Consider the following 24853-nt stretch of genomic DNA (forward strand, 5'->3'; position numbering starts at 1 on the left):
GCCAACCGCACCACATGCAGCAAAACAACACCAACGGACAAGACAATTTTTTGTTGTCGTAATTTTTGCCACGGCTTAGATGAGGAAGACGCTGCGGGGGGTAATGGGGCCTCGTGGTCGACCGCTCGTCTTTGCTACTGGATTGAGATTACACTGCGGTTTCTGCAAAAGAAACCAAGCACACACAACCCTGCCAAGGAAAACTCCTTGCAGTGGCTGGTCATTCGTATTTGCACACGTACAGCGCTGACGCGTACCGTGGCAGTGCACGCAGCGCTGCCATTTTGGGGGTTTTCTTCTGTGCAGGGAAGGGGGAGCAGTTCCCTACAGGAAGGCAGCCGTCGTAAGTCAAGGGCTTTTTCGGCCTTTTCCTACCTCAGCATCGGGGTGGGCACAGACCAGCCCGTCTGACTGGCTTTCCCAGCGGCTCGGAGCCGGTCCTTGCCGCTAGCCAAGAAGGGTGGCCGGCAGGACAGAGAAGACGGCTTACCCTGTTCCTTGAGGGTCAGGTCACTTACTGAACCAGGGGGCTCCCAAAATTAATTGCTCAGTGGAGCCCTCCCATTGCTGGAAATGTGAGATTGAGGGATGCCAATACCCTTGTTACAATTAAGCCAAGGTGTCATTTTAAAGATGGGGTTTTCCTTTAGGAGGGACAATTTCTCCCTCCGAATTTGTACTCAGAAAGCCTTTTCCATGTTCTCTTTGCTGGGCGTTGTGAAAGCTTTAGGATGCTCGGGGGAAAACAATGCCATTGCTCCTTGACCATACATTTAAAATGATACCAGGGCTTTTATACCAAGGAGATAGGAAACCAAGCAAACAGCAATAAAACCCGCGTTAGGAAATGTAACACTGAAAACCACTTGACCCCTCCTGCTACAGCTGCGATCATTGCGGGGTACTGGGCCTTTCAGAACGGAGCAAAATTCAAATTGCACTGAGCCTGTGTGCGATGAGCTCCTGACCTAACGAACGACTGTCAAGGAGCTAGACGCCTCTTTGTTCCCTGTGAATATTTACACTGCATTGGTGGTCCCTCCTTGAAGACACCTGCCTGCCTCTTGCCCCCTTTTTCTCTGCCCAGACTTTAGGAAATGCCTTCATTCAATTAACCCATTCATTCACTTGATCACAGCACAACCGTAACAGCTGCTACCACCTTTCTTCCTAGCACACCTGTGTTATACCCACACTATTTCTGGCTGTATCTCACCCCCGTTACCAACAAGAGTACACTTTTACACTTGTGGCAGTCTCTGCCTTGCAACACAGGCACAGAGCAAACGCACACCGCTGCTTCACTCCCTGTTTTGCACAAACCCCTCGACAACCTCTGCGATACAGCCCGCTTCTTAGGCTTTACTTCTCTTACAAACACTCATGGTTTGTAGCAGAGACGTAGTCATAGTTGTCTCTGCTACCGACTTCCTATCGGCCCAGCGACAGGAGTAGTTGTACTTAACCCAGACAGACCCCAGCGTGATCCCAGGCGCTTGGAGATCTGGACACACTTTTCCTAAAAGCAACTGCACCTTTTCCCTGCTCTTAGAGCAGTCATTCCTAAAATTGCCTGCTTACTCTTTCTTCCTACCTGCTCTAGCATTCAAACTCTGTTCATCTCTTACTCCCTCCCCTCTTTTGAAACACTTTCCACAGCTCTCTCCTGCCTCACAGCCTGTTTTCCCACCCCCCTCTTCTTCCTTTCCCACTCTCTATCAGCCCCAGGCTTGCTGAATCTCTCTCTGTAAGGAGACAAACCTTGAACGAGTGAACCATGCATCTTTGCTCATGAATTTTGCTGGAGAGCTGGGGTTACTTGTGGTCAAGTGGCCCCGGGGTTACACGAGGTCACTGGTGCTGGGGTGGCAGCAAGGAGGAAAGAGAGAGGCAGAAAGCTGGGAGACGGCTGCTGCATCCTGCCCTGAGACTTGCTGGGTTGTGTCTGCTTTCTGCAAGCACCTTGCAGCGAGGCCCACCAACAGGTCCCGACCTTGCCCAGCACCGAGCGCGGGGGTGCCGGCTGGAGAGGCCCCGGGCTGCGCTGCTAGTGCCCGCAAAGTTTCCGAAACGATGCTCGTAACCGGGGTGGGAATGCCGATACGCGTGTACAGCCCGAAAGGCGAACGGCCACGGGCGGTGCCCTTGTCCCGCCCTGCGGGGACCTGCTGGCGGCGAGCCCGGATGCCAGCGGGGGAGAGCGTGAGGCTCGACCCCAGGGCGAAACGGGGCTCCCGGCTCGGGCTGGCAGGGCGCAGGAGCTCCCTGGTGCTGCGCTCACGCGCGGAGTCTGGACCCCTGTGAACGAGGGCGGGCGAGGGGACCGCCGGGACAACAGCCCCCCCAGGCTGGCACCCCGCCCGGGGGCCGCCTGGTGCCAGTGCCTGGTCCTGGGAGGTGGCGCCTGGCCCTGCCAGCCAGGGGCGGAAGAGTTAAATACCTGCAGCCCAGTTCATCGCTTCTGGCTCCACCTCGGCGGCTGGGGCGGGAGGAGGACGCCGGTGCAGCCCCGCGGCAGGCAGAGCGAGGGGCGCGGCTGTGCGGGCGGCTGTGCGGGGCCGGGGGTCTCCGGAGCCCCAGCATGGTGCAGTGGTGAGTGCCCGGGGCTCGGCCCCGCATCCCAGCGGGGCTGCGGGGGGGCTGTGGGGGGGGGGGCCGGGGGTCTCCGGAGCCCCAGCATGGTGCAGTGGTGAGTGCCCGGGGCTCGGCCCCGCATCCCAGCGGGGGGCTGTGGGGGGGCCGGGGGTCTCCGGAGCCCCAGCATGGTGCAGTGGTGAGTGCCCGGGGCTCGGCCCCGCATCCCAGCGGGGCTGCGGGGGGGCTGTGGGGGGGGCCCGGGGGTCTCCGGAGCCCCAGCATGGTGCAGTGGTGAGTGCCCGGGGCTCGGCCCCGCATCCCAGCGGGGCTGTGCGGGGGGGCCGCCTCGGGGTGCCCGGGGGGCGCTAGCTGAGCGGCCCGGCTTGCCCCCCCGGCCCAGCGGGACGCTGTCGGCCCCGGCACTGCTTCGCAAGTGTTTGGCGGGGGGTTGCGTGGCTGGGCGCCCCCTCTTCTCCTCGCCAAGGGGCGCGGGGGCTGGTTGAGGGCCCCCGGGGCGCCCCCCGCCGGGCGCGGGGCGCGGGCTGTGCCGCGGGCGGGGGGGGGGCAGAGCCGCCCCGCGGGTTTGGCCCCCCGGCGCCCGCACGCGCACGGCTCCTGCCCCCCGGGCCGGCGGGGCGGGCCCCGGGCGGGCGCAGGACCCCGCTCCGAGCTGACTGCCGGCGCCTGGATGCCGGGGGGGGCACAGCGAGCAAGAAAGAGAGAGGCTCCGGTGGAGTCGGGGGGCGCCGGGGCGGCTCCCCCCCCGGCAGAGGGCCGGGACCTCGTGCAAAGCGGGCCCCCCCCCCCAGGGAAAGCTGAGCTGTACGAGGGACTGTGGGGCTGGGGTCACGCCGCTGGCTGAGTTACACGCGCGTCACGGAGCTCGGCCACGCCCCTCCCGTGGCCCCGCGCTGCGTGCGGCTCCTGCCCGCTCCGCACCTCCCGCGCCGGGTGCCGAGGCTGGCCGCCGGCGGAGCGGGGGAGCCGGAGCTGGAAGGAGGGCATTTGGGGTGACATCGGTATAACGCATGGCTCGCGCTGCCTGCTCTCCCCAGGGTTTGATGCACGTTTTTCTGCTTCACGCCCCGGCTCCCAGAGTCTTGCGACTACAGGCGCGGCTCGCACCTTGTTGTCTTTACATCGCTTCGTACACATTGAAAAAATCACTTGAGAAACCTGATCTCTGAACCCCCAAAGGGGCCCAGGACGTGTTGTTTTGCACAGACCCCTGTTTTTTAAGCCAGTCTCCGGGGCCAGCTCATGCTGTTCAGTCCCCTGAGCGCGGCAAGACTGAACCAGGAGGCACGTGGCTGGCGTTGGTAGTTGACTTGGGTCTGCCACCGAGGACGTAAATCCCCGGTCTGATCCTGTTATGTGTGATTTGCCCCTGGACATGGAGCAGCTCAGAGGCCCTGGAGATGCTTGTCCGCAGCAGGGAGCCCCGCGGGGCCACTTCAACCAGCTCAGCTCCTGTAGGTCAAGTGGGAGCAACTGGGATGGGTTTGAGTCTCTCACCTGCCTCCAGGCCCCCCCCACCCAAGGGTTGCCAGCCGAGCTCCTCTCTCCTCCTAGGGACCACCCAGACAAACCCCTACCTTTTCTGGGATGAAGGACCACCCCATTCTCACCATGCCACATCCAGAAGTCCTCCTCCTTTGCCTCCTCCTGCCTGCGACAGCTGCCCACTGCCGCCAGGCCACAGCCGAGGAGTGCAAGGAGCACGTGGCCTGTGTGCCTGGCCACAGCCGGGTTGGGAAAGGCTTTGATGTCACGACACTGGCCTGGAAGACCTACGTGGTGGACACCAAGCGGTGGCAGAGGTGAGACAGGACCTGCACCCTGTGCTCCAATATGCTCCAGGGCAGGAGTCTCCAGTGCCTTCCCCTGGCTGTGGTCAACTGGAGGGTCAACGACTCATGCCAGAGGACAGTCAACAGCTCCCTGCACCACTCGGTCGTGGAGGTGGCCCAGGAAGCCAGCACAGCCATGGAAAACAAATGGGGGGTCATGCTTGATGTGGACGTCCCTTTGAAGGGCAACGTGCAGGTGGCGATGGCTGGTTCCCGCCCCAGCATTGCTAAATTCAGTGAGGACAAGGCCCGGCAGGACAAGTACTCCTTTGCCATCCATGAGGTTTTCTGCCAAAACATTGGTGAGGTGATAAGGGCAGAGAGGTCAGGGGAGATCAGGATCAAGTCTGAGCTGGGTGGGGGTGATGGGTAGGTTGGGGGGTAGATCTGGGTTGGGGTCAGGGCTAGGGCTGGGAATAGATCTAGGTTGTCTTAGGGTGGTGAATAGACTAAGGTTTGACTGCTGTCGTGGGCTGGTTGTGGTTGGGTTGAGTTGGGATCCAGGCTGGTTTGACTGGGGTTGAGTTGAGGTCATCAGTAGGTTTACGTTGGGGTTAAATTGAATTGGGGGTCACTGGTAGATTTGAGTTGAGGTCATGGCTAGGTTGCGTTGAGATCAGGTCAGGTTGAGGTCATGGGTAGGTTAGTTGGGACTACATGACCCCGTCAGGCAGTCATCCCTTCCCCTCACCCTCCAAGATGGCAGCTCTCCCTTCTTCTCCCCCACCCGGTTCAACATCACCAATAATCCCCCAATGTCTCCTAATTTCACGCGGGCCGTGAAGGACCTGCCTTGGTACTACAACTGGGCTTCACGCCCCAAGTATCGCCAGTTCATTGCCACCTACGGCACCCACTACTTTGCCCGGGTCTACCTGGGGGGGCCGCATCCGGGACATCACAGCCATCCAGACCTGCCAGACGGTGCTGGATGGGCTGACGCTCGACAAGGTCCAGTTCTGCTTGGACCTGGAAGTGGCCATGAGCATTGGGGCTGAGACCAGCAGAGCTGAGGAAGCCCCCAAAGTGTGCCAGAAGCAACGTGAGAAGCTTGCCATGAACTTCGATGAGGTCTACAAGGATCGTCACACTGAGGTCATTGGAGGCCATGGCCCCTTCGATTGCTCTTCGCCAGTGGGTGGGACGCCAACACTTACACCAGCTGGCTGGAAGAGCTCAAAGCCAACCCTGACCCAATCTCCTACACCCTGGCACCTCTCCACATTTTCGTCAAGCAACAGGACCCAAGACAGAAGGCTCTCCAGCAAGCGGTGAGCGAATACATCCATGACCAGGCCTTGTGGAGCAACTGCTTCCAGCTGTGCCGGCTCGACACCCAGCATAGAGCCCTCTGCTCCCGTCTCTGCCCCAGGGACACCATAGCCAATGCCACGTGCTGCTCCCAGGACTGGGGGCAGGGTAAGCTGGAGGTTACAATCAAACATGGCAAAGGCCTGTGGGGAGATTACGGAAGCCAGACTGATGCCTACATCAAGGTTTTCTACCAGGAGAGGCTGAACCAAAGCAGAACTGTGACCAACAACCCCATCTGGAAGATCTGTCTAGGTTTGGGGGCTGTGAAGGTTACCAGGGCCCCCCGGCTGAAGGTGCAAGTATGGGAGAAGGACAGTGGGTGGGACGATGACTTCCTGGGGACCTGCGTTGAACCGCTAGCGGCTGGCACCTCTCAGCAGAAGACCTGCTACCTGAACCTCGGCAGGCTAGAATACCACTACAAGCTGCTCTGTGGGCCGAGTCTGGGGGGACCTCAGTGCCAGGACTATGTCCTCCAGCCCCCTGGCAGGGCAGCCAGATAGACTGGGATTGGGTGAGCCTTGGGAGAGAAGCATAGATTTCATAGACATTAGGGGCTGGAAGGGACTTCATGAGATCATCGAGTCCAGCCCCTCCACTACAGGCAGGAAGTCAGCCGGGATCAAGTGACCCCAGCAAGGAATAAATCCACCTGTTTTTTGAAGGAGTCCAGAGTAGGTGCTTGCACCACTTCTGGGGGGAGTCTGTTCCAGACCCCGGACACACTTTTTTCCTATGTTCAGTCTAAATCGGCCTTCCTGGCGTTTATGGCCATCGCACCTCATTATCCCTTGGGGAGCTCTGGTGAACAGCTGCTCTCCCAGGTCCTGGTGTACCCTTCTTATATACTTGTAGGCTGCCACCAAGTCCCCCTGAGCCTTCTCTTCTCCAGACTGAAGAGTCCCAAGTCCCTCAGCCTCTCCTTGTATGACCTTCCCTCCGGGCCATGGATCATGCGAGTGGCTCTCCTCTGCACTCTCTTAAGCTTCTCCACATCCTTCCTGAAGTGGGGGGCCCAGTACTGGACACAGTACTCCCGCTGCAGTCTCACCAGGTCCAGGTAAAGCGGGAGGATGACTTCCCTGGTTTTGCTTGAGATGCATCGGTAGATGCACTCCAGAGTTTGACCTGCTTTGCCAGCCACAGCATCGCATTGGTGGCTCATGTTCATCCTGTGGTCGGTCAAGACCTCCAAGTCCCTTTCAGTCGTGGGGTTAGCGAGCATAGACTAAGGAGAAGAAAGGGTCAATGCAGAGCCAAGAACTCCCTGAAACTTCACTGTTAGAGGTACAGAAACCCCGGTTTGAACTAATCAACGCCAAAGACCGACTCTTAGGACTGAATACCACCCCCACTCCCCCAGTCAACTGCCCCCAGAGCCCTATTCAGCACAGCAGTGAATTAATCAAACTTCATCAATGGACTCTTTAAGAGGGGGTCTTTAAGAGGAGGCTGGACGAACACCTTGCCAGGGTCGTTTGACCCCAGTACTCTTTCCTGTCCGTGGCGGGGGGTCGGACTAGATGATCTGCTCAGGTCCCTTCTGACCCTAGAAACTATGAAACTATGCCTCCCAAGACTGCACGTACCTGCGGACATGACCCCTGGGGCTGACAGCTGCCATCCAGCAACCACCAAGGTGGGGAAGTCCCACAAGGTCAACAACCCCTGGATTGGGTAAGCCTGAATATTGGGGAGTCACTAGAGAGGGATAAAAGGCAGTGAAGAATGACCCCCGATGGCATCCTTTCTGACCTGACCAGCACCCGGCCTGCCCAGCCGGATGGACCAGCCGGCAACCCCCTTTCTGAAGCAACATGGCACTGAAAGCCTCGACTGGCCATTGACGGCAGACTCCAGCGCTTAGGGATAGGTATATCTTGACACCGGTGCTTAGCATTCATAGCGAGCTACTGTGAGTGTGTGCGCGCGTGAATGTGCGTGCATTGGAGGGGATGAGCCGCAAGGTTTATGATCTGACTTTTGCATACGTCTAATAAACTAGAATTTTATGAGGATCCTATGAGTGGGTCCTTTGTAGTCAACACAATGAGTTGCCGTGTCACTTCTTTAACGCTAGCCTGGAATCTCATTTTGTCACTTAACACCCTACCAACCTATCCGCTCACCGGGCCCACCACCACGACCCAGCCCATCCTAGACCAATCCGTTGGCCATCTTCTTGGCCGACCTAATGAACCCTGACACGACCCATCCATTGTCCAGCCAGTTAGGCTGAGGGCTGTGCGAGGCTTCAGATCTGGAGAAGTTTCAGACACTTCAGTGTCTAAAGCAGCCTGTCCAGATCGAAGCGCTGGCTTCGTTAGGCTTTCTGGAGCGGTTCGGAAAAGCTTTGGAGATCCTGCAATAGGGTATAATGGGGAATCCATGAAATATCTATAACTTTGCTGTTTTTTGTCTGATTTGGATGAAACTTGCAGGGGCGGTAGCCTCTGCTGAGAGCATGAGGCCTGCCATGGTTCAAGGAGATCGGTGCACGGGGTTTGGGGGGAACAGCCCCCAAATTCTTGAAAACAAAACTCACAGCATGTGTATGTGTTAACCCAGCAAGACACCCAGGTTTAAGGGGAGCTGCCAGCTAGTCCCTGGGCTGGAATTTGCCCAGCTCTCAAACTGAGTCTTGAATCAACTCCCTCTGCCGGGGATAACACCGGTCTGCAAGTACTGGACTACTCCAGCTGTGGTGGCCTCCAGGATGGGAGCAGCAGAGGGGAGATGGAGGAGAAGGTGCAGCCCAGGCCCTTGCCCCGGGATCCACCTCCCCCAGCCTCCCAGCTAGCAGGACCAGTGCCCTGCCCTGCCCGTCCACACTGGGGGCAACTCGCTGGCCTGGCCCACTCGCAGTGGGACAGCGGCAGCAAAAGGGGCAAGGGATGGGGAGGGGGGCAGGCTATACGGAGAAGATTGCATGACCTCAGGGGGCAGCTTCACTCACAGAGGGCACGCTCAGGTGTGTCTATGGCTAGAGAAGATGCACGCAGGTTGATGCTAGCCACGGAGGCACGTGACACCCTGGCCCCTCTTCACCTGCTGGCTCTGGCTCTCCCTCAGCGCCCCCCCGCAGAAACCCACCTGCTCAGAGTTTCTCAAGATGAGCTGTGTTTTTTGCTTTGGAAACCTTTGTTGAGAAACTAAAATATTCATCAAATCTACCGGCGTTCCCTGTCCAGCGCTCACCAGGTAAAAAGACCCAGCGGGAGGTTCATGTGCACAGGTATTAGCGTCCGTCCGTATATGGGACAGCCCACCCTAGACCTTAATCACTATTTTCAGGCCGTCTGCCTTTGGCTGTGCTGAAAGCAATCCACCCACCACCCATTTTATTACATCCTTGAGTCGGGGTCCAACCGGGCCCATGATCCTGCTGCTGGTGATGTCTGGCCCGGGGCGGCAGGCGCCTGCTGCGGAAGGAAGCCCGGATGCGCTGAGCCTGGGTGAAGGGATGAGGCCAGGCTGGCTCTTGCCACCCTGCAGCAAGGGTCCCGGGAGCTCGCGGGGGCGATGGCTGCTCTCTGCCAGCTCCTGCCCGGCTTTGCTGCTTCCCTCCGGCAGGTGGCACTGGTGTGCCAACCGGTGGCCCCTGCGTGCTCCAGCTGTGCTCCAGCTGTGCTTGCCTCTGGGAGGTGAGCAGCAAAGGGGAGAAGGGGCAGCCCAGGCCCCTGCCCTGGGATCCATCTCTCCCAGCCAGCATGACCAGTGCCCTGCCCTGGCCCTGGCCCTGGCCCTGGCCCTGGCCCTCCTCCTGCCCGTCCGCACGGGGGGCAGCTTGCTGCCCCTGACCTCCCCTGGGCACGGTATGCAGGGGAGCGAGGGGCTGGGTGCACTGTCCCCGCGTGGTGGGTCTGCACACACCTCAAGAAGGCAGGGGTACGGCCCCACTACAACCTGACAACCGCACACACGACAGCAGGTGCTACTGGGGGCTGTGGCTGGGGAATTTTTACACCTCCCTCCCCACTTTAAAGCCAGTCTGAGCCTTCGCACGACTAGTTTTAAACCACTGCTCCTGTGTAAAGAGGTCTCACGCGCCAAGCCCAGCCTTCAGGACCCGTTACCTGCTCCACGGTGGAGCCCTGTCTTCCAGCACGGCGTAGACAGAGGCAGCGCAGCATCGCGGGAGGGGGCTGCTCCCAGGCCAGGGCTACATGGAGCACATTGGTGACCTCAGGGGCAGCTACAATCACAGAGGTCAGGGGCACACTCGGGTGCATCTCTATGGGAGTCGCACACAGGGGTCGACGCTAGCCACGGAGGCACATCACAATCTTAACCCGCTGGCTCTGGCTCTCCTTGCACCCCCAACAGAAATCCACCTGCTCAGAGTTCGTTTTTTAAACCTTTATTGAGAAACTAAAATATTCATCAAATCTACCGGCGTTCTCTGTCCAGCGCTCACCAGGTGAAAAGAACCAGCAGGAGGTTTATGTGCACAGGTATTAGTGTCCATCCACACACACACACACACACACACACACATTGCATATAACACCACCTACAGTATATACTATAAATATACATACATATATACTGAACCCATAAATTACAAACACAAATTTATGGCATGTGCGTGTGTGTGTGTGTTCATAAATAGTAGCACTGGCTGTGGCCTCTGGACTCTACAACGAGACTCGTGCACACGCACGCGCACACACCCACGTGCACACACGTCAGTGTCTGCCCTGCTCCCTGCTCGGCCCCTGCAGTTGCCGTGAGAGGCACAAGACAGGCCTGGCCGGGCGTAGACAACATGAACGTTCACTGCAGTTTCTTGGAGGAGCGCATCCGTCCGGCTCCTCCCCGCCGCCCCGGCCAAGTCCCAGTCATTATCGTAAATAGAAGTTCACAGTAACGAAGCTGTACATGTGCAATACCCCGGCGCAGAGCCTTGCCGGTCTGAAGTCCAGCACTTTGCATTGCGGAGGCTTCCCGAGGAGGGCGGATGGGCCTTCTGCCCCGCTTTGCAACGTCGCAGCTCATCTGAGCCAAGGGTATGTGATGCGCCTGGCACAGGCTGGCCTTGCTGGCTGGTTTTCCCCCTTTCTTGTTTGTTTTCTAACCTGGGGCCGTACAGACAGGGACTAACTGAAACGGGCACATTTCCAAGAGCCAATAAAAAGGCGCTGCACAGGGGGGACCTTTGAGGTAGTCAAAATACTTTCCTTTCACTGCCTGACACCAGGGAGAGAGTGCGAGCACGCGTGTCGTTGCTCTGGCCGTGTGTGCAGCTGCGGGCATGCCTGGGGCCGTGTGTGCCTCTGTGTACTGCAACACATGGTGCAGCCGGGCAGGGGGGACACGCCAACACGCTTCTCGACTTCCACCACCGGCTGCATCCACACACACCCGCAGATCTGGGCATGTGACTCTCTGCACACGTGTGTAGCTTTGCACATGCCTTGAAGGCGGATCGCTGCAGGACAGGGCACAGGCGTGGTTGCCTACCCAACTGTGCCAGGGGCAGTCCAGTGCATGGATGACAGCCCATGTTCAATGCGTGTGTGAGCAGGGAGTGGGGTGGGGGGCGATTCACTCACTGCAGCAATGCGGATGCCAGCCCCTCACATGGGCACTCTCAGGTCCGCCCTGGAGCCCTGGCTGCCTGGATACGACGCTAGGAACAAGGCTCAAGGGACTGAAAGCTGCCTGGCTCCTGCTCAGCAGCACATCTCGGGGCTGCCCCGGCCCTGACAGCTGAGGCCACGGTCAGGGATGTGTGGATGCGTGGGCATGGGGAGGCCCACGCATCCACACAAACCCCGGTGTCATCCATGCAACTGCTCTGCCCCATAAAGACTGGACCACGTGGGGTGTCAGGAGCTCAGCACCCTCCACCTCACCATTAAGGAGGTCAACAGCACCGGGCCAGATTGTTGCTCCTGGGTGCAGCTGGCCACAAAGGCTGCAGACTTCCTTGTGGCTAGAGAGGTCCCGTGGCTGGGGAAATGCCCCAGATTCCCAATTTTTTTCAGACCAGGCATGGAAACACTCGGGCTTTTTTCCTGGAAGTGTCTGGGCTTTCCCAGACCCTTACACCCCTCCACCTTCCTGCATCGAGACCCTTCTGCCAACCCCTGCCCATGGGGCTCTGGTGACCCTCAGCCAGCAGCGGTGACACGCATGCGGGCACCAGCTGCGTGGCCCTCACACAGGCCTGCTGCACTTCTGGGGACAACGCACCACTGCCGCACGGGTCAGGAGAGAGCAAACCAAGGCCGAACAGTGGGGCTGGAGACCACCGTCAGCCCCGGCGGGCTGAGCTGCCCAGGGAACCCCGAAGACAGTGGAGACGAAGCAGACGACAAAGTGCATGGGGAGGTGGAGGACACGCAACTCCCACCCGGTTTGGAAGGAGGGTTTCACCACGCGTCAGTTGACTCCAGATTTCCTCCCTCCTCACCCCACAGAGCTCAGCCCTGCACCCAGCTCTGGGTCTTGTTCCCTTCCTGACGCAGGCCGATGCAGCAGCCGGAGCTGACCTCCCCATACAGACCCTTCCCTCTCCCTCCCTCCTTCTTTGTCCGGTTTTTCCTTCATTCTCCTTTTACTTATTCAGCAACCCCCAACCCAGCTGGAGATGAAATAAAGTCAATACAGTACAAATTAACATTAAATCACCCTTACAAAACCTCCCCTGCCCCCTCCCCATGGTCTCTGTCCCTCTGTCTCTGGAAGGCAAGGCGGTGGCAGAGCTGGTCGGCCTTGTCTGAGTCTCCGCGCTTGCCCCGCACCCCTTCCAGGCCCAGCGAGCAGCCTGGCCCCAGCTCCCTGAGGCGGGCGAGCTAAAGGATGTTGAGTTTTCTGGAGCAGGTTAAGTTACTGTGGACAAGGCTCCACATCTGGAGCAGCTCTGCGGGCAGCAGTTTATGAACCACCAGCATACTGCGGAAGAAGCAGGGCTCCTTGTTCATCTTGCTGTTCTTGTTCTTCACGATGCCGAATGTCTTGAAGCCCTCGTGTCCCATCGGCTTCACCTTGATGACTTCCAGGCACATCCCCAGGAAGACGTCGTCGATGGGGTACAGCTCCAAGGTCTCGGAGGCCTTGTGCAGTTTCTTGGCCAGGGGCCCATCCATGAGGAAGCCTCCGCCGCCGACGTAGGGAGGGTAGGTGCTCTTGTTGTAGAGGGTGTTGGGGATGTAGTACTTGTTCTCTTTCTTCCGGATGGGCCTGGCGTTGTACAGGATGTCCCCGACTAAGAGGTCTTCCTGCTTCTGGTCCTTCAAGAACTCCAGGATGTTGCGGGGGCTGACAAAAACGTCGTCATCCCCCTTGAAGATGTAGCGGACGTTGTCGCAGTAGATGTTGAGCCACTTCAAGAAGTGGACCTCCTTGAGGGTGAGGTTGAAGAAGCTGTCCAGGAAATTCCACTGCAGGATGTCCCCGTAGATGAAGTTCTCGTAATCCAGCAGCTTCTGGTAGTTGGCCCGCTCCTCCTCCTTGGAGGCCGTGCCCAACAAGAACAGTGTCTTGATCTTCTTCCCCTCTATCTCCTTCTCCTCACCCCAGGTCCTCCGGATGGCTTCCCGCCGGTCGTGCTGTGTGATGATGGACTTGACCACGATGAGCAGGTCGACGTCCCCGCTGCATTTCTCTGGGTGGTTGATCAGCATGGGGAAATACCGGCAGTGCCGGTAGAGCAGGAACTGCCGGAAGTTGGGCTCCAGCCCCTTGAACCAGTCTATCTGGGTGAAGTTTTGGTTGGCCGTGCAGTTGGTGGTGGTGACATCCCACGTTCTCACCTGCTCCTCCGTGACTGGCTCCGCCTCCGTTGGGGGAATCTCCTTGTTGCTCTTCCAGAAGTTGTTGGTGATGGAGAAGATGCTGTCTCTCTTCTGAGCTTTCACCGGCTCCTGGGAAAGGAGCGCCTTCTGCGGCTCACCCGACATGAACTGGCTGGGCGCCATTCCCCTTTGCAGCACCATCACCATGATCGCCAGCACGAAGGACAGGCAGATGCTTCTGTAGATGGTCTTCTTCCTAAGGACACAAGGTATACAGTTAAAGAAAGGAAGCTACGGGCTGGGGGAAGTGCTCAGAGGTCAGCCCTAATCTCTCTTTGGGTAGGTCTATTCCAGCTCCAAAGCAACCCTAAGAAACAAGTCTCGCTCCCTTGCTCTTACTCCACTTTCTCCACACAAAAAAATGGTCCTGGGGTCATTTTTGTAGTTTGCCCAGGGATGCGCCCAGGGCTGAGTGGTGCTAGACGCTCCCAGCACTGCTTGGACGGGAGTAGAGCCTGTTTCCAGCATCGCCATCCTAGATGGTATAGGCCTAGCATTGCATAGGTTTTTATTCTGACGACTGGAGAAATCCTGGTTCAGTGCAAATGCCAGAAAATGTGTACGGAGACGGACAGAAAGAGGAGAGATGGCGAGACAGATGGGAAGGACAGCCCTATTCATCTGGACAGGCGAGAGCAACTGAAGTGCAGAACGTTTCCTTCTTGAAAACTCGAGTTTCATCAGAGCCGACCGTTTCCTTTTTCAGCGAGGCGTCAATTGCAAGGACCTCGGTTTCAATCACGCCAGTTTCAAGAAGGACGCCAATTGCACCCCCGTCAATTTCAAGAACAAGGTTCTCCTACGCCAAAAAAATACATCTCAGAAATTAAGTGTTCATTTCTGATCCCTTTGAAGTGTTTTGTTTCTGGGGTTTGGGGCCCTTTTGGGGGCAGGGAGGCTAGAACGATGCCAAATGTCACAATCTCTCCTGTCGAAGCAAAACACCAAATTTGGCTGTGATTGAAAATGTCACAATGGGGTGCTAAACCAAAAGACTTGGCATGAAACGAAGCCGAAATGAAACAGGGGCTGGCCTTCAGACCTGTTCAGAACATGAACTCCAAATAAAAATTGGCTTGTTTGAAACCGGGGGTGGGGGGATGAGCTTTTCAGGCAAAAGCTCTTTTCCTGCCACAGACCCCACAAACTTTAGCTGCTCCGAGGTGTCCTCCTTTGATAGCCCTCTCAAAGGGTCACTCTAATTTCTCCCGTGTGACAACTCTCAGAAACGAAAGACCACAGACAGGAGCCGCGACGCTGCATCCATAGCCCAGCCCTGCTGCCGTTCACCAGATGCAGAGCAACGTGGGGGAAGTCACTGGTGGGGGGCGGTTTTTGACCAGTGCTATGTACCCGCCGGGTGAGGGGAACGGCAAATGCCACCACCCCATCAGCGGCTGGCCCCGAGGTTTGCAAGGGAACCAGCTCTCCGCTCTGTGCTGAGCACCGGCTTCAGTGGCTGTTACATGCTTTGCTTTGGCATCCCCGAGCCGATCTGCCTCCCCGCCATCCGGCCAGACTTGCACATCCGCACCCATTTCCTCCTCCCCAACTGTCCTGCCTGCCTCAACGCCTCTCCTCGTGCAAACGGGGGCCGAGCAAACAGAGAGCGGCTCAATTCCTGTTTGCAGACGGGGCCCCGTCCAGGCCAGCTTCTCCCATCCCGCCCCACATAGAAAGGGCTTGTGAAATTTTGAGCGGAGCTGCTGTGCCGAGGTAGCAGGACGCGTCTCCCGCTCAGACGGGGGCCGGGTGTGGAGCAAGGGGGTGACATCAGGGGCCTTTGAAGGTCCCTGTTATCGTTGCGCTTTGCAAACAGGCAGTGCAGCTTGCCAAGGGGTCTGGAAAGGGTTTCCTGGACAGAGCATACAGCATGTTCCCGGGCAAGCCTGCACCAAGCCGCCTTTTGCAGACAGCGCTTGCATCCTTGCCCCCGGCACAACCGATGCAACGAGCCACGGCTTTACCAAAGGAAACCAGCACCCATTACATCTCCCACTATAGAAATGCAGCGGAGATAAAGCTTCTGGGCTTTGCTGGTTGCCCCTGCTCCCCTTTCCGCTTTATCCTCTCATGACCCCTCAGCCCAGTCCCTTCACCCCTACTTCCCTCCTCGGCCTCTCACGCTCCTCTGCTCAAACCAGCCCGGTGTCATGCTCCGCATCCCTGATCAGGGACCCCCTTGTTCCTCCACCTCCAGCCATCCTCCTCCTTCCCTCCCCCCATAAACTCACCCAATGCACCATCTTTGCCCACCGCTTTCTGGTCCCTCTCTGCCTGGTCCATCCTGAATCATCCCAATGGCAACTTGCCCCCTGCCATGTCCCATGTCCCGTGCCCCTTCTCTGCTGATCTCTTCCTTCTGGACACCCTGCCTTCACCTGTGCCGTCCTCCCCTGGCACCAACATCTCCTGGGGAGGGTGGCTATTGCCTCCATCCATGGGGGCCCAGACTGAGCTCTGCATCCTCCCAGAGAGAGGGGTCATCTTCCACCCTGCACCAAAGCCCTGCAGATCTCCCTTTCGCATCCAGGAGGGGCACGATGTTTGCACCCCTGCCTGACGTAGCTATGTCAGCAAAGCTCTGCAGCGTGGACCAGACCCCAGGCCTCACCCCCCTGCCGCTCAGCCTGCTGCCGCCTTCTCCCGGACGTCTTGCCAACTCTTCATCTTGGCCCAAAAAGAAGTTTCTGGCCTTCTCCCAAATCTCCTCCTTTCCTGTCCCTCTCTGTCCTCACTGCCATTTTCTCTGTCTCACCCAGGGCCCCCCCAGCCCCTACATCCACCTTGCCCCACATGGCTTTTCCATCTCATTTCCAAGACTGGACCTTGTCTTTCCATCCACTGGCCCAGCACCCTCATCCGCCTCCTGCCCTGAGCCTCTGGCCTCCATAGCCTCGCTTCACCGTGGAGCAGGGACATTCAAGGTCTGCCTGGCTCGGGAGTCAATTGACTACTTGGTCTTATCCAGAGAGACATAATAGTTAGTGGTGGGAGTATTCAAATTTCTCTCACCTTCTTATACTCTGCTTTCTACACGTCCTTTGTCAGCATCTGATGAAGTGAGCTTCAGCTCACAAAAGCCCGTGCTAGATATAAATAGACCTATACATCCATATCGGTATCGCTCTCTATAGCCATTTAAAGACCCACATTGATATAGAGCTAGGTATGCATCTGCTTTGATTAACTGATAACATGCAAATCTACCTTGCTTCCTTGATAACCAGAGAGCCATACCAATGTGCACACGTAACACCCCAGATAAACTGCTCGGTAAACATGCTCTAATTAATAAGACACAGTGGAGGACTGACCAACAGAAAGAGAGAGAGAGCGAAGAAGGCAAGTGTTATGTGATTCCTGTTTGCTGCACAGACAGACTCTATTACAGCCCGTGCATATAAACACCCTGGTAGCACTTTTTCATGAAGAATCACAAGTGACCAACTGAAGAGCAACTTGTGGAGCGGGATCCGTGACCTCAATTTCAGTAGCTTAAGGCATCACAGGGCGCATCTACACATGCCAATTTAAGGCACTTTAGCCTGATTAAGGTGCATTAAGGGCATGTGTCTACCTGTGCACACCCTTAAAGAGTCTTAAAATGGTGATTTTAGGCTATTCACACCTCAATTTGATACCTGCAAAAGCAGGTAGCAAATTTGAGATGCAAATAGCCAAAGAGCAGTAACGCACGTGTAGATTCATTATGGCCCGTGAACACTGTGAATGGACTGACTTGGAAGTAACTTTAGTCCCATGTCACTCCGCACACACGGTGTTAATGAGCTTTAACACGTGCATGTGTAGACGTCTTCATGCACGCTAAGCTAATGCACATTGAATTTAGCTGTGCCAAAATGCATGTGTAGACATGCCCGTAGCATCTGCACAGTGTCCCAGCCTGCCTCTCCATCACTCTTTCACTGGGAAAACAGAAGTGCAGGGTGGGGCCCAGTCTCAGTACTAGCCCAATTTTTATCCGCTCCTTCCAAAGTCTTGCGTAGCAAGAGTCGATTAGACCAGAAAACAAGAAAACAAGACAATTCATCCAAGTCACTTGGAGCTACAGAGCATTTCTATAACGGTCCTCATTGTTAATGCAGGATCCTCCCATCCCAAAGTAGCTTGTCAGGATCCTGTCGGGTTTTTCTTGGAAATCTCTGTGGAAACTCACATGCCAGATATAATTGAGGAAAACTGGCTGTGAACAAGTTATTAGCAAACGTAGTAACAGCAGAGGTTACTATAGCACACGTGAGCAGTTGGCTCGCTGATGTACGGAAAGCCGTCAGATCAGCAGTGCTGACACAGGGGTCTTCCAACGCCGGTAGTTTGGAAGAGGAAATACAAAGGTTCAATTCCCAGCCCTGCACATGTCCTCACTTAGCAGCAGCTCCAGAGTGGAGATGGCAACTGGGCTTTCACCCTCCGCTCTAGCAATAGTCCTTCTCTACCACGAATCACAGGGGGATTATTGCAGGGCACCTGAGACTTGGTCTAGGACCCAGACAAAATATTTTGAAGTTTGAGAAACAATCTGGGAGGCGAGGCTGTGATTTTGTTTTGGGCGGGGGGGTGTTTTATGCATTCAGTTTTGAGGAGCACAAATACTGACTATCCAAAAAGGAAGACAAAGCTTGTCTCTTATCACTTCCAACCGTGCACCTAGCGCTCCACCAGAAGACGGTCCCTCGCCCCACAACCCTTATCGTGGAGTCATGGACAATGAGGGTTGAAGGGACCTCAGGAGGTTGCATCTAGTCCGACCCCCTGCTCCAACCAGGACCAGCCCCAACTAGATCATCCCAGCCAGGGCTTGGTCTACCCGGGTCTTAAACACCTGTCTAGACAAAGCCTTGGCTGGGATGACGTAGCTGGGGCTGGTCCTGCTCGGAGCAGGGGTTGGACTAGACGTGACCCCCTGAGGTCCCTGCCAGCCCTCGCTGTCTGTGATTCTGTGATAAGGATGAGGGACTATCTTCTGATGGGCCTAAGTATGTGTTGGACAGCAAGATTTTGCGCTTCAAGCAGTGCTTTTTTTTTTTTTAATAGCATTTCCAATCCTGAATCCTGGACCTGGCTTCTCTCACACCCCTGGACCATCACAGCTACATCAACACCACTGCAAACTCATGAGTCAGGCACCCATAATTGTACATTTGGCTTAAAGTCATGAGATTAAAAAAAAAAAAGCAATAATTTAGGGTAAGTTTGCTTTGCCTTCTAATCTTTAAGCCTTTAGAGCCAATTCAAGTCACCCCTTTGTAACTTGTCTAGAACTAATGTCACTCTTTTGTATTATTATTACAGAAAATGCCTGGAGCAAAGCCTGTGCCGCAAAGATCTCAGAATAGCCACAGCGCGGCAGATGGTTTTGACACTCTGGATTCATGCTGGAAAACTCTGGGTTTATCTTGGGAATCCTGTGTAGATGTTTGCACACATAAACCCAGGCTAATATTGCGTGGCACTCTTAAAAAGATCTCGTGGCACCCAGCTGAGAGTCACTGCTTTCGGGACTACTTGGTCGTCCTTACAAGCTGGTTTTTTTCTAGCACATGGGCTAGAACGAGATTTTACAAAGCCTCTATCCAGCACGTGAAGCAGGAGAGAGCAGTTTATAAATAAATGTCATTTATCCCTTTGTAATTCAATATATAGTCAATATTTAATTCAATATGCATTCAATACACACACACACACAAAACCTGAGGATTTAATATCAAGCCGCCTTTTGGCTGGAGGAAACCGAAAAGACCGCGACAAAGTCCCGTCGCTGCTCATGTCTGGTAATCTCCTGGGGGGAGAGCAGCTCCTGTCAGATATAGCGAGGGACCTACTTAAATTGTGGCGAGACTTCGCTGTTTTTGCAGGCTGCCCACAGCACAGAAAGGCAAATTTTGTGGCTTTTTCCCAGGTGTGCTCTGCTGGCCCCGCCCCTCAGCGCTGATTGGTGGAGGAGGGGCAAGGGTGGCCATGGTCTTGTCTGCCTTGATTACGTGGACAAGCCCAGGTTTCACGGTTTCCACGAAATCGCGAATTGAGTAGATCCCTAGCTATGGCCAAGGTTGCCAAATATTTGCTCTTTTAATATTCGAGTGAATGGACACGAGGCGTCAGCGGGGGGAGCAACGTGGATGCCAGTTTACAACGACCACGAAGAGGCAACCCAAGCTCTGCTGCAGGATTGCCGCTCTCAGGATTTTATTATAACTTGTGGGAGAGTTGACATTTTACATAAAGTCCCAGCTCCGGTGGCGCGCGACTACGTGACAATCTCGGCTTGCAGTTAAAGCAATCCCGGCCGGACTACCCGGCACTTTGCAAAGTTTATTGCAAGTAAACAAGAGCAGGCAAAAAAAAGGAAAGGCAGGCTCCAGGTCCTAGCTAAAACAAGAGAGACATCTCCACACCTCTGCTGGATAAGGGGCATTACGAAAGCAGCGGCCCACGGAGAAAAGTAAGCCAAGAGAAACTAGAAACCTCAGGGAACCACTAATCCCTGCTTTAAAACCTATAGTTTTTAAAAGCAAAGCGATTCCCACAGAAAAAGCTACCGTGGCAGCCGATAGCATGGAAGTGACCAGTTAAGGGACGATAAATACATAGCGACGGGGTATTTTACATGTGCACTTTTACCCGAGACTGGATTGAATAGCGACACTCCTTTAAGTCTCTCGCTTCCGTGCTGACAGCGTGGGGTTTAGTGTGCATTTAAAAATGCTCCTCTCCCAGACCTGGAGCAGCCTTCACGCCAGCGCAGCAACCCTGCTGCGTATCTGATAGTTAAGTCTGCGCTCTCATTCCTGAGATCCTCTCCATTACAGGCCGCACCGGTGCTACAGGTTAAATAAATATGGGACAATTCTGTATAATCATCCCAGCGCTGCTTCGTAGGATGCTGTCTTGCTTGCTAGCTAGCCGTGCCCTGGCTAACACAACCCCATGAAAAGGGGGAGATGAAACAAGAGGAATCATGGCACTAACATGAGTCAGGGATCCGGGTTTTTTCCAATTTAAAACAATCCCCAATTTTCGGTTGAAAAAAAGTAACCCCAAATCCACATTTTTCTGTGCTTAACGCCACTACATATATACACACTCTCACACACACACACACACACACACACTCGTGTGTATGTATGTTTGTATGTATGTGTGTGTGTGTGTATTGTTGTGTTTCATTTTAATCATGGAAAAATGTTGGGGTTCCTTTTTTTTTTTTTAACCAAAAATTGGGGATGGTTTTAAATCAGAGAAAACCAGGATCCCTGACCATGACATTCACAGCCATCAGATGGTCCCCCCACCGCCCTGCATTCGTCTTGCCTTGTTCCTTGGGGTGGGAGTGCTCATTCGATGCTCGTACAGCCCCTGGCACAGCCGAGCCCCTTCTCCGTTGGCTCCTCCGTGACAGGGCACCTGGAGGAACGGCTGCTCCACAGACTATGCTCCAGGCAGCAGCCGGTCAATGCTCGCCCAGGGAAGGACTCCACTTCCGGGCGGTCAGGGGTCCCAGTCGCTGGTGGGGGATGCACGCCAAGCCTTTGGGACTAGGTGGAGTGGACATGGCGCCCACCCTGGCCACATGGCCGAGGATAAAAGGTCAAGTCATGGAGGTGCAGGGCTGGAAGGGGGCTCCAGAGGTCACGTAGTCCCAGGATCAGCCCAATCCCTGTCCAAACCATAGACCTCATGGGCCCAAACCAATTTAGACTCAAGCTTCCCCTTGTTAGACTCCAAACCCCACTTGGAAAATCCCAGCTTTTTGCTCCCACTCATTCTTTGACTACGGGAAAATAGGAGAGCAATTCTTGTGTTGCGAAGAACTTGGAGGGCCCAGCGCGGGGCAGGGTGGTTTCGACAGCCCAAAGTCCTGCTGGAAACCTCTGGGTGGACCTTGTGAATCACGTGGAGAGGTGCTTGCACGCCGACCAGTGCTAGTATTGCACGGCACCCTTAAAGGGACGTCACAGCACCCCAGAGTGCCGTGGCACTCAGGTGGGGAATGGCGGGGTCAGGTCTTGGATGGAGGAATAAGCATCAGGCCATGATCTGGAGATGCGTACAGGCATCTGCATCCACCGTGGCTGGGTCTTTGATGCCCTTGCAGAAGGCTGTCACCCCGAGCCCAGTGCCCACAGGCGCGGGACCCGCTGCAGTCCTACACCCAGGCATCTCCCAGGGTTTTGCTGCATTCCCATCTGGCTCTGTCTCCTCCCCGCCCTGCTCCGGTGGGTATGAGAAGGCTTCATTGCCAAGGGCATGCATTATTTCAACCGCACCAACAAGGTGCGAGCAAATGGAGGAACCTGCTCTCTACCCCTACTGCTTGTCCGGCGCACAAAACAAGACCAATAAAACTGGGAGCTCGAGCTATTTCCTCATTACCAACATGCCGCTGACACCGCGCAGGGTGTTGCACACAAATAACGTTGCAACCCCTACCCACACCCGAGATGGACAGGTGCATTGATGTATGCACCTGTGAGAGACGGATCTAGTCTGCGCTGAACCCAGAGGCACCGTATAAATGGACTGGAGCATAAAGGAGCCCAGGGGATGTCCGTGACACCGTCTCAGGGGTTTGCTCCCGCTGCACAAATGCACCAGCTGAGACGGACCCGCGCAAGGTTGTTCTGGGTACCGTCCTGCCACGCCTGGTGCGACACACGTACTCCTGTGGACGGCACCCTTGCATCAATGCAGCTTAAATGCATCCAGCTACACACCCAGCACATTGATTTGGCTTTAACGCAACGCAACTACCCCCAGGAAACATTTATCTAGCAAGACGAGGCCTCGCAGCCACTCATTGCCATTGCCATTGCCTCCCTCTCTGCTGAGCTGGGCCTGGGCTGGTATTACGAGATAAGGAGCCCGGCCAGGCTTCGCTCCATCTCCCCACACCTCGCAGCCATGCAGCGTATGTATCTCACACACGTACGTCCTATGCGTAACTAGACCTCAGCCTGCTGGAAAGTTTCCTGGTTCAATGGAGGTCTCATCAATGTGCAGAATAATAGCACTGTATGAGTTGGACCAGGAAAACCACCCACCCCAGCCAGTCTCATTCGGGTTAGCTAAAAGCTGCTCTTGCTTGGTCCAAGTTAGCCGGGACCGAGGGTGTTCACGCAGGAGTTTGCTCCTGTTTAACTGCGCCGGCTGTCCATCGAGCTTTTGGTCAAGCCAGGCCTTCATTCAGGGTAGTGCTCCCAGGCCTGGAGCCCAAAAGAAACCCCAAATCCAGACCTCCACCTTGGGAAACCACGGAGGACGAAGCCCCGGGTGTAGCAGGACAAAGCCGTGGCCGAGCTCTGTGACGCGGGTGTAACTCAGCCAGCGGCGTGACCCCAGCCCCACAGTCCCTCGTACAGCTCAGCTTTCCCTGGGGGGGCCCCCGCTTTGCACGAGGTCCCGGCCCTCTGCCGGGGGGGGGGTGAGCCGCCCCGGCGCCCCCCGACTCCACCGGAGCCTCTCTCTTTCTTGCTCGCTGTGCCCCCCCCGGCATCCAGGCGCCGGCAGTCAGCTCGGAGCGGGGTCCTGCGCCCGCCCGGGGCCCGCCCCGCCGGCCCGGGGGCAGGAGCCGTGCGCGTGCGGGCGCCGGGGCGGCGGGGGGCCAAACCCGCGGGGCGGCTCTGCCCCCCCCCCCGCCCGCGGCACAGCCCGCGCCCCGCGCCCGGCGGGGGGCGCCCCGGGGGCCCTCAACCAGCCCCCGCGCCCCTTGGCGAGGAGAAGAGGGGGCGCCCAGCCACGCAACCCCCCGCCAAACACTTGCGAAGCAGTGCCGGGGCCGACAGCGTCCCGCTGGGCCGGGGGGGCAAGCCGGGCCGCTCAGCTAGCGCCCCCCCGGGCACCCCGAGGCGGCCCCCCCGCAGCCCCCGCCCAGCGCCGCTGGGATGCGGGGCCGAGCCCCGGGCACTCACCACTGCACCATGCTGGGGCTCCGGAGACCCCCGGCCCCCCCCCCACAGCCCCCCCGCACCCCCGCTGGGATGCAGGGCCGAGCCCCGGGCACTCACCACTGCACCATGCTGGGGCTCCGGAGACCCCCGGCCCCCCCCCCACAGCCCCCCCACAGCCCCGCTGGGATGCAGGGCCGAGCCCCGGGCACTCACCACTGCACCATGCTGGGGCTCCGGAGACCCCCGGCCCCCCCCCCACAGCCCCCCCGCACCCCCGCTGGGATGCGGGGCCGAGCCCCGGGCGCTCACCACTGCACCATGCTGCGGCTCTGGAGACCCCCGGCCCCCCCCCCACAGCCCCCCCGCAGCCCCGCTGGGATGCGGGGCCGAGCCCCGGGCACTCACCACTGCACCATGCTGCGGCTCTGGAGACCCCCGGCCCCGCACAGCCGCCCGCACAGCCGCGCCCCTCGCTCTGCCTGCCGCGGGGCTGCACCGGCGTCCTCCTCCCGCCCCAGCCGCCGAGGTGGAGCCAGAAGCGATGAACTGGGCTGCAGGTATTTAACTCTTCCGCCCCTGGCTGGCAGGGCCAGGCGCCACCTCCCAGGACCAGGCACTGGCACCAGGCGGCCCCCGGGCGGGGTGCCAGCCTGGGGGGGCTGTTGTCCCGGCGGTCCCCTCGCCCGCCCTCGTTCACAGGGGTCCAGACTCCGCGCGTGAGCGCAGCACCAGGGAGCTCCTGCGCCCTGCCAGCCCGAGCCGGGAGCCCCGTTTCGCCCTGGGGTCGAGCCTCACGCTCTCCCCCGCTGGCATCCGGGCTCGCCGCCAGCAGGTCCCCGCAGGGCGGGACAAGGGCACCGCCCGTGGCCGTTCGCCTTTCGGGCTGTACACGCGCATCGGCATTCCCACCCCGGTTACGAGCATCGTTTCGGAAACTTTGCGGGCACTAGCAGCGCAGCCCGGGGCCTCTCCAGCCGGCACCCCCGCGCTCGGTGCTGGGCAAGGTCGGGACCTGTTGGTGGGCCTCGCTGCAAGGTGCTTGCAAGGGTTGTTTCTGAAGAGACAGGCGCTGAACGCTGAGTCTGAGCCTGCGACCTAGCTGTGGGGTCTGGGGGGCGCGGGGCGGGGTGATGGGGGGACAGCCAGGGCTGGGAAAGCACGCAGCTGCAGCGACTGCTGGGTGGACGTGAGCTGGGCAGGGCGCCTTGGTCTAGGCTGGCGAACAGGGCGCTGCGGTGGCCGAGCTGCGGGAGGACGAGCGGCGTGGCTGCAGGGGGATCCGAAAGCCCCAGCCCCAGCGATGCCGCGCAGCAAGAGTCTGCGAGATCACGACGGAGACGCCGCGAGCAAGGGTGTCCGCAGGCCCCAGCGCGCACAGTGCACACGCCTGAACCTTTCC

The 24853-nt window shown here is 57.5% G+C and overlaps 2 protein-coding genes and 1 long non-coding RNA gene across 8 annotated transcripts; 2 read left to right on the top strand and 1 right to left on the bottom strand.

The window, feature by feature from the left end:
- Positions 1-1938: 1938 nt before the first annotated feature.
- On the top strand, positions 1939-20635 carry LOC149863225 (uncharacterized). Of its 4 annotated transcripts, none has more exons than XR_016443050.1 (3): positions 1939-2592; positions 18602-18754; positions 18860-20635. It is a non-coding gene; the product is annotated as an uncharacterized LOC149863225 (long non-coding RNA). The 4 variants fall into 4 exon arrangements; XR_016443052.1 differs by lacking the exon at positions 1939-2592 and adding an exon at positions 2736-2773; XR_016443051.1 differs by lacking the exon at positions 1939-2592 and adding an exon at positions 2835-2868.
- LOC149863226 (perforin-1-like) lies at positions 2876-7759 on the top strand. Its single transcript, XM_090051225.1, has 3 exons — positions 2876-4796; positions 5252-5469; positions 5523-7759. The coding sequence occupies exons 1-3, from the start codon at positions 4429-4431 to the stop codon at positions 6242-6244; spliced, it is 1308 nt and encodes a 435-aa protein (XP_089907351.1). The 5' UTR covers positions 2876-4428; the 3' UTR covers positions 6245-7759.
- On the bottom strand, positions 10086-24353 carry B3GNT7 (UDP-GlcNAc:betaGal beta-1,3-N-acetylglucosaminyltransferase 7). 3 transcript variants are annotated; one of them, XM_090052644.1, is made up of 2 exons: positions 23860-24353; positions 10086-13739 (listed from the first exon to the last, which is right to left on the bottom strand). In XM_090052644.1, the coding sequence occupies exons 1-2, from the start codon at positions 23868-23870 to the stop codon at positions 12542-12544; spliced, it is 1209 nt and encodes a 402-aa protein (XP_089908770.1). In that variant the 5' UTR covers positions 23871-24353; the 3' UTR covers positions 10086-12541. The 3 variants fall into 3 exon arrangements, with proteins under 3 accessions (XP_089908770.1, XP_089908772.1, XP_089908771.1); XM_090052646.1 differs by lacking the exon at positions 23860-24353 and adding an exon at positions 23764-23790; XM_090052645.1 differs by lacking the exon at positions 23860-24353 and adding an exon at positions 23476-23504.
- Positions 24354-24853: the final 500 nt, after the last annotated feature.

The sequence above is a fragment of the Crocodylus siamensis genome, chromosome 6, assembly GCF_052110815.1.
Source record: "Crocodylus siamensis isolate JL-2025a chromosome 6, ASM5211081v1, whole genome shotgun sequence".
NCBI classification, from domain to species: Eukaryota; Metazoa; Chordata; order Crocodylia; family Crocodylidae; genus Crocodylus; species Crocodylus siamensis.

Coding starts and splice junctions, on each gene's coding strand:
- LOC149863226 (XM_090051225.1), top strand. CDS start 4,429: ATGCTCCAGGGCAGGAGTCTCCAGTGCCTTCCCCTGGCTGTGGTCAAC. Junction 4,797..5,251: donor GAGCTGGGTGGGGGTGATGG/GTAGGTTGGGGG, acceptor TCACGCCCCAAG/TATCGCCAGTTCATTGCCAC. Junction 5,470..5,522: donor CAAAGTGTGCCAGAAGCAAC/GTGAGAAGCTTG, acceptor CGTCACACTGAG/GTCATTGGAGGCCATGGCCC.